The following is a 14,117-nucleotide window of genomic DNA, read 5'->3' as shown; positions in this document are numbered from 1 at the left end:
CATAGCTAGCTCGCCCACCCATTTTGCTACTTTGCTGTAAGGCACAAACAATAATATGAGAGAAGGCCCTTAATTATTACTTATTATGTATAGCAGTCTCATATTTTGATTCAGCTATATAAAGATTAAAATGTTGAAAAAAGGCAACCTAAATAAAAAGCAGGAAGAAGCTAAATTAGAAAAATAGAAGGGGGCACAAACTGAATCATAAATATATAGGTCTGGTATCCATCAACGACAAAACTATTAATGCTTCTGATGAACTGACATAAACCTGCTTATTATATTAATAGTAACCTATCCTTTTGCAAAACTTTCAAATATATCACTACATTAATATTTCAGTAATTTTTAATTATTAATTTTAATTATATATATTATATATTTTTTATAATTAAATTCAACAATTAAAAATTATTGAAATACTAATATATATATCAGTATACTTTACAATTTTTCTATCATTTTTAACTATGTATCATAATAGAACAAGTCCACAAATTATTTATTTTTTTTTATCATAAATCTAGTGTTTTATTAGAAAATGATGTATTTTTATGTTTTACGAATGTATAGAATCAGGGGCAGAGCTTCTCATTGGAAAAGGCACAATTCCTAGATTTTTTATTTTTTTTTTTTTTATAAATTGTATGTAAATTTTGGTTTAGCTTCTTTTTAAATTTTTATTTTAATTTTTTATATTTAAAAATTAAACTTTGACCCCTCCTCAAATTTTATGCTAGTTTCGCTCCTATGCGGTGTAGTATAGAAATAGAAATTTCACCTTCCAATTTTTTATTGCAATTTAAAAAAAAAAAAACCAAAAATTTCACGCATCAATTTCTAATTCTATAATTTGTTTTCATATTTTGGTAAAATTCCAAAAAACTCAATAGTTTGAAATTTCAGAAAAGAGTCCCCCATATGTCAAAAACAATTGCCCAACAAGTCACTGTGATTAACGTGTATGCATGTTGATCGTTCTCTCTATTTTACAAATAAAAATAATAGTTTAGAAGGTGAATATGCAACTTAATTAATTGGCGGTATTTTGTTATACAAGTTCACTATGGAGCCAATAACAGATAGATAGTTTCAGGGAGTAAACAAATAAATTCAATTGAATTAACTAATTTTACAAGTTTAAAGAATTTACCTGAGTTTATCCAAATCCACATTATTTAATGAATTAACTAATTTTAGTTATCTAAACAGATATGCAAATCACAGATTAACCATAACATTGTTTTTACTTTTTACCTTAAACATCATAGACAATTGAGAATTATGTGTAACAATCAACTAATGACATGTGCGCCCAAGTAAAAAAAAAAAAAAAAAAAAAAAACACGGGGAGAATGCAGAAGCAAAATAGTAAGTTCCGAAGAAGAATACAAAATCAAAACAGTAAATGAAAATTGGATAACAAAATGACAAAATTCCCCTTTATTATATAATGTAATAATGTATATTCCACATACATACTCACAAGATTGACCTATGCCTCCTGTATTTCACATAAATCATTTTAATTTTGACTACCAACAAGTGTTACATGAGTGCCATGTTGCATGACATCAACATAACCAAATTAGTACCAATCCTTTTGTGTCATGTGACACTTAACACATTTGCATCTTACTAGAATTAACTGTTTCAAGGATAAACAAAAGCTTTTGTTCTATTCCATTCATATTGTGATACAATAACGATATTGGACACGAGAGAGATGTTAGTTAAAAGAAGGTAAGATTTTTCAAAAGGTTAAATTAGACTGTTAATCTTTATAATTTTATTAAATTTATAATTAAATTTTTATATTTTAAAAATTTGTAATTAAATCTTTACACCTATTTTTAATTTATAATTACACTATTACTGTTCTAAAACTGTTTAGTTTAGTCACACAAAAAAAAAAGTTTAGTTTAATAAAATATACTTAGCATATTTATTAGTGGTAAAATATGAATTAAAACATTTGTGTAATATTTACGGTTAAAAATAGTCTAATTACAAATTTAAATTTAGTATAGAAGCTAAATGAAAAACTTTTAAAATGTAAGAACTTATTGTAAATTTTAAAAAAAAAAATTATAGAATCTAATGACTAATAGAGTAATTTAACTTTTTGAAAATTAATCATGCAATGACTAAAGTAGTAAAGTAAATAATTAATCACTCTTAAATTAAGATAATAAAACATACATTTCATAAAAATTACAAATTCAATAGTGATTAACCTTACTTATCACTTTATTAATTTTTTCACTTTAGAATATCTAAACACAATTCTTTGTATGCCTACAAATAGTAATAATAATGCCAATGCTGGGGACCAAAAAAAAAAAAAAGGAGAAACAGCCTAATGAAATCATTATATAGAATAACCCAAGTAACAAAATGATGAGAAAACCACCCATACAGATGAAAGGTTACGAGAAGTAAATAGTGGTGCATCACAGAAAATTATTAGCTTGTGCTAAGGTCAATTAGTTACAACAGATTGGAAAATGAGTTGTGATATAAAAAGGGAATTATAGTGCAAGAAAAGGATAGGAATTATGTTGCTATTTGATAATTGATAGTGCAGACCTCCCTTGAAGTCAGGGTGGTATCGGTCTACTGTTTCATTGATTCTTGCTTTATATATCAATTGAGTACTTCATTTGTCAATAGAGTACACATATATTACTTTGCCATATTGCTACTGTGATTATTGTGAATTGCTAATTAATGCTTGTAGTGCCTATTAAGAGGATGGGCCCCAGCATTGGCATTACTATAACTATTCGCATCACCAGTCATGCTGTTTAACGGAAAACTATTTGATGGACTTTTGACTCCGAATTGACAATTTCTTAAACTAAAATGACTCAGTCAATCATAAAAGAATTAAATTGAGCATATACCCTAAAATAATTATAGAAGATCTGTTGAACAGAGAAAAATTTATTGAAATTTACACCATAACAATAACAAGCCTTCAATGATTTGTATAATTAATTCTCAACATTGGGTCATTAAGCCGGTCTCCCTCCAAAACTGTTGGTCACAGAAAGAATAGCAAGAAGGGTAACACTACCAACCATCACAAAGCTTTATCCCACTAGGTGGGTCGGCTAAAATGGTAACACTACCAATCCATGCAATTTCTTAAGGAGCTTTATCAAATGGCTGTGTGTCATTGTAACAAATATCCCATACATCTTCCATTGAATCCTTGGCAGCTGAACCAACACAATTGGGGTTTGAAAACAAAGATAACAAGACTCTTCTTCTAATACACTCCTTCAAGTTCCAATACATTAAATTAAATCAGCACTGAATAACATTACATATCTCTAGAACATAGAGTAAACTTCAACAAGAGAATTGCATAACATTTCTAATGTAGTATAAAATACAAAATAGTACCCAACTTTTAAAAATAATTGTTTATTTTAAAGTTCCATTCTTCACCTCAGCCAATCATCGGAACATTTTTTTCAAAAACAAATTATTAGTTCACTTACATGCAATGATGATGGTATGAATATTAGGAGCACTATCAGTCACAGGAACACTGTCAATTATGTTTCCCTACAGAATTTGAATTCTGCCAATCCATATTTCTATTATTTGCTAACGAATTTGCACTCCCAAATCTAATCTTTACCATAATTCACAGACCAATGACCACTTGCCTTTAAACCACATGATATTATCCTCTTGTTACCCTTCACTAAGGTTTAATGAACATCAATTTGAGCATAAGAGGCCTAGGAGATTACTTCAATCTCATAATGTGAAACTTCTAAGCTTACCTTTGGTTCATCTAAGTCAAAGCAAAACCAGCAATACATGTAGTTAGGTCTAATAGGAGCAATATATCCATTTGAATTCAAATTATCCCTCTTGGTAATTAACTCCCTATCCTTGCATTTTTCGACCCACTCTACTAATTTAACAACCAACAAATAAATATTCAACAGAAGATGAATCACCTTAGTGAAGACAGGACTAGATAGTAAATTACAACTATGCATAAGTTGCAAATTATTTTGCATTGGAATTTGGAATAACTAACATGGAAGATATGGCACTGGCATTGATCACAAACAATTTTTTATACCATCCTTAAAAAATGGTGGATGTCTTTGATCATTGATCTGGCAACTTGGCCTATCATTTTAAAGCTAGCTGTTTACTAACTTGGCTGAAACTTGTACTTGTATTGATCAGATCATATCTCATGTATTTATCATATGACAAGTTATCAGATATACTTGGTTACTGGTTAATGAACCTATAGTGCAATAATCCATTGTAGCTTACATGGGTGACTAAGGAAGAAGGCTTAAACTGTAGCAAGAATATTCTTTGGCATCCAATAATCATAATAATAAAGGAACCCTCATTTTTATGTTTTGATATGTTTCAAAAGATTTAAGTCATCGAGTGATTTATTTTGCATTCTTGATCCCCTCCAGCACCAAGTGCACTTTATAAAATTTTGAGATAAATGCTTCTATGGAAGACTTTACAGAACTCAGATGTAAATCTATTGGAATGTAAATCTATTGGAAGATTTAATTGGAAGAAAAAATAAATGATAGGTATTAACAGAAGAGAAAAGTAAAAGTGTACCGGTTCATGCCCTCGCAATTTGAAATGACCACGAAGTAGTTCCCGCATGAAATGACAATCGCCGCTTAAATGACCAGCTCGTATCTGTTTCAACAGATTGTTGAGAAACGCTGGACAGGAAAGTTATAAGATATAAAAACCCATTCAACTTAATATTGGTGGGAAAACACTTCAGGATAGGCACCTCACTACAAGCTTGGTGAGCACAGTTATTCCAATGTAAATTGACAGCACGGCAATCATCATATGCATGAATTAGCTCATGAATTATCAACTGGTTGACCTCATCTTGAAATCTTACATGGTTGCTGCACACAAATATCTGCAATCAAAGGCACTCCAATGGAGGATTAAATGAATGTTAGGTCGTTGCAAATCTTGCCACATAACCAAAAAGAAGCATCGACCACAAATAGTTTATGCACTAGTATCGGCGCCTTATTTTCTTTGCAAACAAGAAAAGTTTCATTTGACTTAAATAGTTTATACAGAACAGGCATTGGATCTTGAATCTTGATATAGTTTTGGAAGCCATGGCCACCTTATTAATTTGGAAAGCGCCTTCGACAAATATTTAAATCATTTCCCTCTCAGAAAACAAATTATTAAAGCATTGTACAAGCACTCCAAAATTAATAGTTAAGATCTGCAACCAAACAGTGATCCCAATCCTATAGTAGATTCAACAAGATTACCATTTAAAGCAACAAAAAATTAGCCACTAAGATAAAATACATGATAAAATACGAAATACACATTGAAAATGATATAAACAACACATGTCCACAAAAACACAATATCTGATTTGATGACTAATTTTTAGTGTGCATATAGCATTTTTGAATTTGAATAAAGAGACCTAAAGAGAAAAATAAAATGTAAATGCCTAAAAGGAAATAGGTACCCCGTGACCAGGAGCAAAATAAGCCATGCCTTTCCTCCCTTGGCAAACAACAGCTCTGAAAAAATTGTCCTTCACAGCACAGCCAGCTTCTGCCATGCGTTGCCTCAAGTGCTTCACCTTTGGAACTGTCCAAACAACAATGAAATGAACCAACCAACAATTGAATCAAAATCAGCAGAGCAAACACTGAAAAGCATCCAAACCAATTCAAAAGTAATCTGAATTGTGGGATTTAGTGAAGGATAAAAAAAAGGGAAAAACTGAAAAGAATACGTTCGAGACTCTTTTGAATCATAGCTTGAACTTCGTCGACCGCTTTGACTCCCAAAGAACCACCAGGGGAAGAAGGCTCCTGTGCCATTGGTTCGGTTCTGTTCACAAATGCTAATGAGAAGCGTAGGAAGGGGATTAGTTAGGGTTTGAGGAAACTTTAGTTAGTAGAGGACCACACTTTGAAGACGATGGGGAGCGGAGGGAGAGGCAGAAGCAGAGGAGAGGCAGAGGGAGAGGAGGGGCGGAAGCAGAGTGTGGAAAGCAACAGTTGTGGAGGAGGAAGAGCGGGGGGCGACAGTGGTGAAGGGAGAGCGCAGAAGAGGGCTTATGGTAATGGTTAAAATTACAATTTTGTAAACTATTTAGATGCAAATGAGAAAAAGAAATCAAATTATGTTTACGTGAAATCTATACACATTCAGGCTACAATTACACCGGGTGAAAACCGGGTGAGAATCAATAGCAACATTGTGGTGCATCAGGAGCTGGAGCAGTATCAATAGCAGTATCCATTACTTTGTTCTCCTAAATAATTTGTGCAGGAATACAATTATCTCCTCCTCCCATTCTTCTTTATCTACACAGTTAAAATCAAAGAAAAATCAAATGCTGTTCAGCAATAATGAGTAACAAATTAAAAATTCAGCCCACTAAACAGCATAATAAACAGAACAATAATCAGACCTTATAATAACAATAATCAGAAAAATCAACAATAACCACATCAACTAAATTAAGAACAAATCAGAAAAAAAAAAAACAAGTAATAATCAGAGCAAATATTTAGTTTACTGGTAATCAGACCAAGAATCAGAACACCAAATACCATCACTAACTAATTTTTTTCAGGGTGGCGAGTGGTGACGGTGGCTGGTGAAAGACAGCGAGAGGGCTGAGGGAAAGGATGGCGCCGTGCGTGAGGGGACTGAGGAGGGTGCGTGGCTGCGTGCTGAGAGAAAGGGGGGTTCAGGTTCAGGGTTGTGCCTCACTGTCTTCAGTGCTTGTGCGCGCCCTAAATTTTGGAGTACTATGCATCCTCACCGGGTCAGTCCAGGTGATCCGATATAGGGCCAGACCCGGTTGAGGTAGCCTTCTAGGTTCTAACCAAGGTTGCGAGAACCGGACCGGTCATCGAACCAGTCGAGTGACTGGTTCAATGGTTTAACGGTTCAATCGGAGTCAAATCGTGATTGAACCGATTTAATTAAATATAAAATAAAATTATAAAAAATTCAATATATAATATATAATCTCAGAATGACAACTATAGCAAAATTCAAAATTCAGATTGACAGCAAAATAAAAACTTAAGCCATTACAACAACTATAGCAAAATTCAAAATGACAGCAAAATTCATACAATTTATACAGCATTCAATATAATTAAATTCAGCAATTCATACCGCTAATTCACCAGAATTCAATATAGCAAAATTCTATAAAAAAATTCAATATAGCAAAATTCAAAATCCAGAGTCCCAAAATTAAACTTATATCAAATTTATATTCAGTAAAATTCAGAATTACAGAATGATTAACCTATATAATTAACAAAATAAAAAGAAATTAAAAAGCAGAAGAAGAACTCAAAAGAAGAACTGCATCTAAACTCAAATCTGGACTAAATTTCTCATTGAGTAAAAAACTAATTGAAAAAAAAAACAAAAACCCAAGAACTCAAGATGCCCGTTGACAGAAGCCCACGATCACGACGACAAGCCATTACAAATTACTGAATTAAACAATTACAGCAAAATTCAGAATCCAAAATTGAATTACATACAGGCATACAGCACCCATTACAAGTTTACAACAATTACAGCAAAATTCAGAATTCAAAATTAAATTACATAAGAAATAGAAGAACTGAATCAACCAAATAAAGAACTCTGCATCAATTCATATAATTAACCAAATAAAAAATTAACTGAATTTAAATCAGTAGAACTCTCCATCAATTCATATAATTACCTAGATAAAAAATACTGCATCAATTCATATAGTTAATTAATAAAATAAAAAAATAGAGAAAAGGACAAATAGGTCCCTGACCTTTTGCCCCGCGAACATTTTTGTCCTTAACCATTAAAAAAAATACTTTTAAATCCCTGACCTTCATAAAACTTGGACGGATCAGTCCCTAATAGAGGCATTTGGACGGATCAGTCCCTGACGGAGGCATTTGGACGGAGGGACTGATCCGTCCAAGTTTTGTGAAGGTCAGGGACTTAAAAGTATTTTTCAATGGTCAGGGACAAAAATATCTGCGGGACAAAAGGTCAGGGACCTATTTGTCCTTTTCTCAAAAAAATAATTGAAACTCACGGCGGCAGAGAGGTAGAACAGATGCAGAGAAGGCGTCTAGTTCACAGCGGCAGAACAAATGCCCATCGACGTTGACAGAAAAGCTTCCGACGACCAGACGATGTCGACCAGGAAGCTTCGGAGTTCAGACGACCAACCGACGACGCCGCTGACAACAGCTTCGATCCGCAACGGTGATTTTCTTCCTCCCGTTGGAGATCCTTCTGCCCGGTGACAGCAGCTCTGAGCCGGCGTCGACTGTGGTTGATTGGTAAGGATGGTGGCCTTTGATGGACTTCGATGAAGACTGGAATTTGGAGGCAAAAATTAGGGTTCGGGTGCTGGGTAGTGGTTGGTGAGTGTATTGGGGATTTGGGATGAGGTCTTCGCATAAGGGGTTGGGGTTACCGGGTCGGGTACTGGGCTGAGTGGGCTCGTTTTTTTTTTTTTTTTGCGTCAAAACGACGCTATTTCGGGCCAATAGCAAAAAACCGGTCTTTGAAAAAATTTGACCAGTTCGGCCAGTTTACCGGTTTGATCGGTTTTTTTACCGGTTTTTTGCAAGCTAGTTTTGGAGGTCAATTGGACCGATCAGGTGATTGATTCCCGGTTAACCCGGTTGAACTGACCAGTTCGATCCGATTTTCAGAACATTGGTTTTAACTTCTAAGTTTCATTTCTTTACTCTGGATCAGACCAAGCCAACGGGTTCCAACATGTTTTGGGTCCAGACCGAGACTTCGGGCCGGATCGGTTGATGTACACCATTTGTGAATTTTTGGTATGTACATAGCAATTTTGAATTTGAATAAAGAGACTTAAAGAGAAAAATAAAATGTAAATGCATAAAAGGAAGTAAGTACCCTGTGACCAGGAGCAAAATAAGCCATGCCTTTCTTCCCTTGGCAAACAATAGCTCTGAAAAAATTGTCATTCACAGCACAGCTAGTTTCTGCCATGTGTTGCCTCAAGAACTTTACCTTTGAAACTACCCAAACAAAAAATACATTAAAAACTATCAGATTTATCATCAGATTTGACACGATTATTATCGACAATTTTACTGTTGGATTGTTGCGATGATTAGCTTAATAGTTTTGTTGAGCTATTAGCAATATCGTCAGAATGGAGAAATCGTCCAAAAATTTGACGGTAATAGATGGTGTGAATTCAATTTAAAATTGCGCATCTTTTACCGTTGAAAAAATCCAACGGTAATGTTGACTTAAGGATTTCTTTTTCTAGATATGTTAATTGTTTAAATTTTATGTCAGACTTACTTTTCCTAAAATACAGTTTTAGGACGGAAGTGGAAGAAGATTGCCTAGTGGCGCCTTCGCAAAACCCTTATTTCCTAGAAAATTGCGGAGTAATAAGGGGATGCGCACTAAAACGACTAATTTTTAGTGGATAATTTTGGGTGTGTATATAGCAAATTTGAATTTGAATAAAGAGACCTAAAGAAAAAAAGAGTAAATGCCTAAAAGGAAATAGCTATCCCGTGACCAGGAGAAAAATAAGCCATGTGTTTCCTCCCTTGGCAAACAATAATTCTAAAAAAATTATCTTTTACAGTTGCCTCAAGAACTTGTCCTTTGGAACTGTCCAAACAGCAATGAAATGAACCAACCAATAATTGAATCAAAATCAGTAGAGAAAACATTGAAAAACATCCAAACCAATTCAAAAGTAATATGAATTATGGGATTAATTAGTGAAGGATGAAAAAGGAAAAAAATGAAAACAATACGTTCGAAACTCTTTTGAATTGTAGCTTGAACTTCGTCGACTGTTTTGACTCTCAAAGAACTATCAGGGGAAGAAGGCTCCCATGCCATTGGCTCGGTTCTGTTCACAAATGCTAATGAGAAGTGTAAGAAGGGGTTTAGTTAGGGTTTACGAAAATTTTAGTTAGTAGAGGACCATACTTTGAAGACGATGGAGCAGAGGGAGAGGGAGAGGGAGAGGCAGAAGCAGAGGATAGGCAGAGGGAAAGGAAGGGTGGAAGCAGAATGTAGAAAGCAACAGTTGTGGAGTAAATCAGCTACTACAAATTTATTAATAGTTGTATTACACTTAAATTTGGACGATGTGTTCAAGATACCTGGTACATCATTTCGATAGTTCGAATTTTTGAGATGAGGTATGTGGTTGAAGAAATTTGCTGCACAATAATAGTTTTATTTTATGTATTTTTCTTCTTAGTTTTGATTTGTGAGTTTACACTACAAGAAATGTGCTAGAACTATCGAATTTACCATAAGATTTGAGAGGACCATTACCGACAGTTTTACCATTGAATTTTTGTGATGGTTAGCTTAACAATTTTATTGAGCTGTTAGCGATACCATCAGAATGGAAAAACCGTCCAAAAATATGATGATAACAGATGGCGCGAATTCAATTTAAAATGGTGCGCCTTTTATCGTAAAAAAAATTTGACGGTAATGTTGAGCTAAGTTTTTCTCTCTCTAGACATGTTAATTGTTTAAGTTTTATGCCGGACTTAGTTTTCCTAGGATAGAGTTTTAGCACGGAAATGGGAGAAAATTGCCAAGTGGTGCCTTCGCAAAACTTTATTTGCTAGAAAATTGCGAAGTAATAAGGGGATGCGCACTAGAACAGCAAATTTTTTGTGGCTAATTTTGGGTGTGTACATAGCAATTTTGAATTTGAATAAACAGGCCTAAAAAGAAAAATAAAATGTAAATGCCTAAAAGGAAATAGGTACCCCGTGACCAAGAGCAAAGTAAGCCATGCCTTTCCTCCCTTGGCAAACAACATCTCTGAAAAAATTATCCTTCACAGCACAACCGGCTTCTTCCATGCATTGCCTCAAGAACTTCACCTTTGGAACTGTCCAAACAAAAATGAAATGAACCAACCAACAATTGAATCAAAATTAGCATAACAAACCCTGAAAAATGTCTAATCTAATTCAAAAGTAATCTAAATTGTAGGATTAATTAGTGAAGGATGAAAAAGCAAAAAATGAAAACAATACGTTCAAGACTCTTTTGAATCACAGCTTAAACTTTATCGACCATTTTGAATCTCAAAGAACCACTAGGGGAAGAAGGCTCATGTGCCATTGGTTCGGTTCTGTTCACAACCACTAATGAGAAGCATAAGAAAGGGGTCAGTTAGGGTGTGAGGAAATTTTAGTTAGTAAAGGACCACATTCTGAAGATGATGGAGCAGAGGGAGAGGCAGAAGCAGCGGAGAGGCAGAGGGAGAAGAGGTATGGAAGTAGAGTGTGGAAAGCAATAGTTGTGGAGTAAATCAGCTACTACAAATTTATTAACAGTTGTATTATGCTTAAATTTGGACGATGTGTTCAAGATACCTGGTGCATCATTTCGATAGTTGAAATTGTTAAAATGAGGTATGTGGTTGAAGAAATTTGCTACACAATTATAGTTTTATTTTGTGTATTTTTCTTCTTCTTGGTTTTGATTTGTGAGTTTCACTACAAGAACTGCGTTAGAAATTATTGGATTTACCGTCAGATTTGACATGACCATTACCGGCAGTTTTACTATTGGATTTTCTGACGGTTAGCTTGACAGATGGTACGAATTCAATTTAAAATGGCATGCCTTTTACCGTCGGATTTTGACCTAAGGTTTTCTTTCCAAGACATGTTAATTGTTTAAGTTTTATACGAGACTTACTTTTTCTAAGATAGTGTTTTAGGACGGAAGTGGAAGAAGATTGCCTAGTGGCAGGTTCACAAAACCCTTGTTTACTAGAAAATTGCGGAGTAATAAGGGGATGCACACTAGAACAGCTAGGATTTCATGTTTGCTTGAATATTTGTTTGTTTTAATATATGGTTGAAATTGTCTAAACTAAGAAACTTTTTGGTGGAAGTATCTGAGTTAAGGAAAAACTCTGCTGAATTTTAGTTAAAATTGTGTAACCACATATTTGATTTGTAAGATGTGAAAACTATATTTGGTGGAGGTTGCTAATTGTAGCTGAAACTCTATCAAAATTAAAAAAAAATAATAATTAAGTCGTGTTGTTGGTTAAATTCTAAGTTGTTTATGGCAAAATGATTCCAAGTCATTATTTGTGGATGTATGATAGGTATAACAGGCAATAAGGGAAGAGAAATAAAACCTAAGTTCTTTGAGAGGGTTAATCAGTTTGTTGCTTATGTATTCAACATGGAACCTTATAGGTTTCAAGGGGTATCTAGGTCTCCATGATATAAGTGTTAGCCGACTAAGTGGCTAGGGGCTTCGGATATAACCCTATACCTTTATCATAATGGGTTCAAGGATGGGCATTGGGTGTGGACTGAACACAGAGAAGTCGATGGGTAAGGAATCAATCGGTCTGCACTTATTGCCAATATGCCTGAGGGTCGATCATGGATGGTTAATTTGATAAGAGAAACAAATATGGAAGACATGAATTAATAGGGTAACCAAGATAGATACAATAATATAGTCTTTGATGTAGTTGGGGTTCAAGCTATGAAAAAGTGTCGAGGAGGAGCCTAAGTTGGATGCGGCTAGATTTTATCATTTGTTAGAGTCTTCCGCACAACCGTTGTTTGAGGGTTGTGTTCGCTCTAAGTTGTTTGTTTATGTATGAATGATGAGTATTAAATCTGAGTCAAATCACACCCAAGAGTCATTTGATAAGTGAGCCGTCAACCAGTACTAGACGGAACTATTGGGATCTTTCGTAACCATTATGAGACAAAGAAGCTAGTTTCAAAACTAGGATGTAGAACTCACTGTTTGTAAATTTTTCTAGGCACTGAGGTATCAAACACACACACACACACACACACACACACACACACACACACACACACACACAGAGAGAGAGAGAGAGAATTGGTAAACGTAGGTTGAGGATAGTTCTACTAAAAAGAATTCACTACTTGCTCCTAATTCCTAGGCTAAAAAGATTGTATGCATCCATGAGTTCAACCTCTTATATGATATGGCATTATAACAATAGAAGAGACAATGATTTTTGATGCATCCGGCATATAGAGAGAGGCTTGAAAACACTTTGATCGGGCTCACTCTATCTTTGTCAGCGAGCCTCGGAATGAAAGATTAGCTTTATGTTCTGATAGATTTGCACCATACTCTAATTTTAGTAACACATATTCCTGTTGGCCTATTGTAGTGACTCCCTATAATCTACCTCCCGAAATGTGTATGAAGGATCCATACATGTTCCTAATTTGTATACTACCTAGTTCAAGTAACCTTAAAGCTGGAATTCATGTGTTCCTACAACCCTTGGTAGATGAGCTAAATGAATTACGGAGTGTTAAGAGTAGAGACCTATGATATTTCAACTAAAATGAACTTTCAAATGCATGCTACATTGATGTAGATCATCAATGACTTTCCTGCATACAGGATGTTGTCGAGTTGTTCTACTCAAGGGAGGATGTCGTGTCCCACTTGCATGGAAGATACGAAGTTATTTTGGCTGAATAATGGGAGTAAGAATTCATCGTTTGATTGTTATTGTCGATTCTTTGAGTTTGACTATCCTTTTCGATGTAACAAAGACTCATTTAGGAAGAATAAAACTAAAAGAGAAGTGGCCCCCATCCGCTCGAGTGATTTAGAGGTTTGACATCGTGTTAGTCGTATCTCGAGCATCATCGATAATGGGGGAGGGTTGTGAATTTTGGTCTACGGCAGAGAGCATAACTAGACAAAGCAAAGTATCTTTTGGGAATTGGCTTAGTGAAAAGATAATTTGGTTCGCCATTGCCTAGATGTGATGTATATTAAAAAAAAGTGTTTGATAGCATCATCTACACAATCATGGATAATGATCGAATCAAGGATAATAATAAGATTAGATTAGATTTGATTGAAATTTGCAGACAACTTGATATGAATTTAAAAAGGCTTGATAACATATGATGGTCTAAGTCAAAGGTTGTGTACGCTTTTAACAAAGAAATAAAGACAGAATGTTTGTATGTGGATTAGGAGTTTGAGATTTCTTGACGGTTACACCT

General features: G+C 34.5%; 1 protein-coding gene across 3 annotated transcripts; it reads right to left on the bottom strand.

Annotated features, from left to right (window-relative positions):
* Nucleotides 1-2,884: 2,884 nt before the first annotated feature.
* LOC107625096 (mitochondrial inner membrane protease ATP23) lies at nt 2,885-6,834 on the bottom strand. Of its 3 annotated transcripts, none has more exons than XM_016327669.3 (6): nt 6,630-6,834; nt 5,804-6,380; nt 5,531-5,655; nt 4,811-4,948; nt 4,627-4,710; nt 2,885-3,288 (listed from the first exon to the last, which is right to left on the bottom strand). In XM_016327669.3, the coding sequence occupies exons 2-6, from the start codon at nt 5,889-5,891 to the stop codon at nt 3,154-3,156; spliced, it is 570 nt and encodes a 189-aa protein (XP_016183155.1). In that variant the 5' UTR covers nt 5,892-6,380; nt 6,630-6,834; the 3' UTR covers nt 2,885-3,153. The 3 variants fall into 3 exon arrangements, with proteins under 3 accessions (XP_016183155.1, XP_016183156.1, XP_016183154.2); XM_016327670.3 differs by having other exon boundaries at nt 2,885-3,227; XM_016327668.3 differs by having other exon boundaries at nt 6,640-6,790.
* Nucleotides 6,835-14,117: the final 7,283 nt, after the last annotated feature.

This window comes from Arachis ipaensis, chromosome B2 (genome assembly GCF_059453495.1).
Source record: "Arachis ipaensis isolate K30076 ecotype BB chromosome B2, ASM5945349v1, whole genome shotgun sequence".
Taxonomy (NCBI): Eukaryota; Viridiplantae; Streptophyta; class Magnoliopsida; order Fabales; family Fabaceae; genus Arachis; species Arachis ipaensis.
This window is presented reverse-complemented; position numbering and strand designations above follow the sequence as displayed.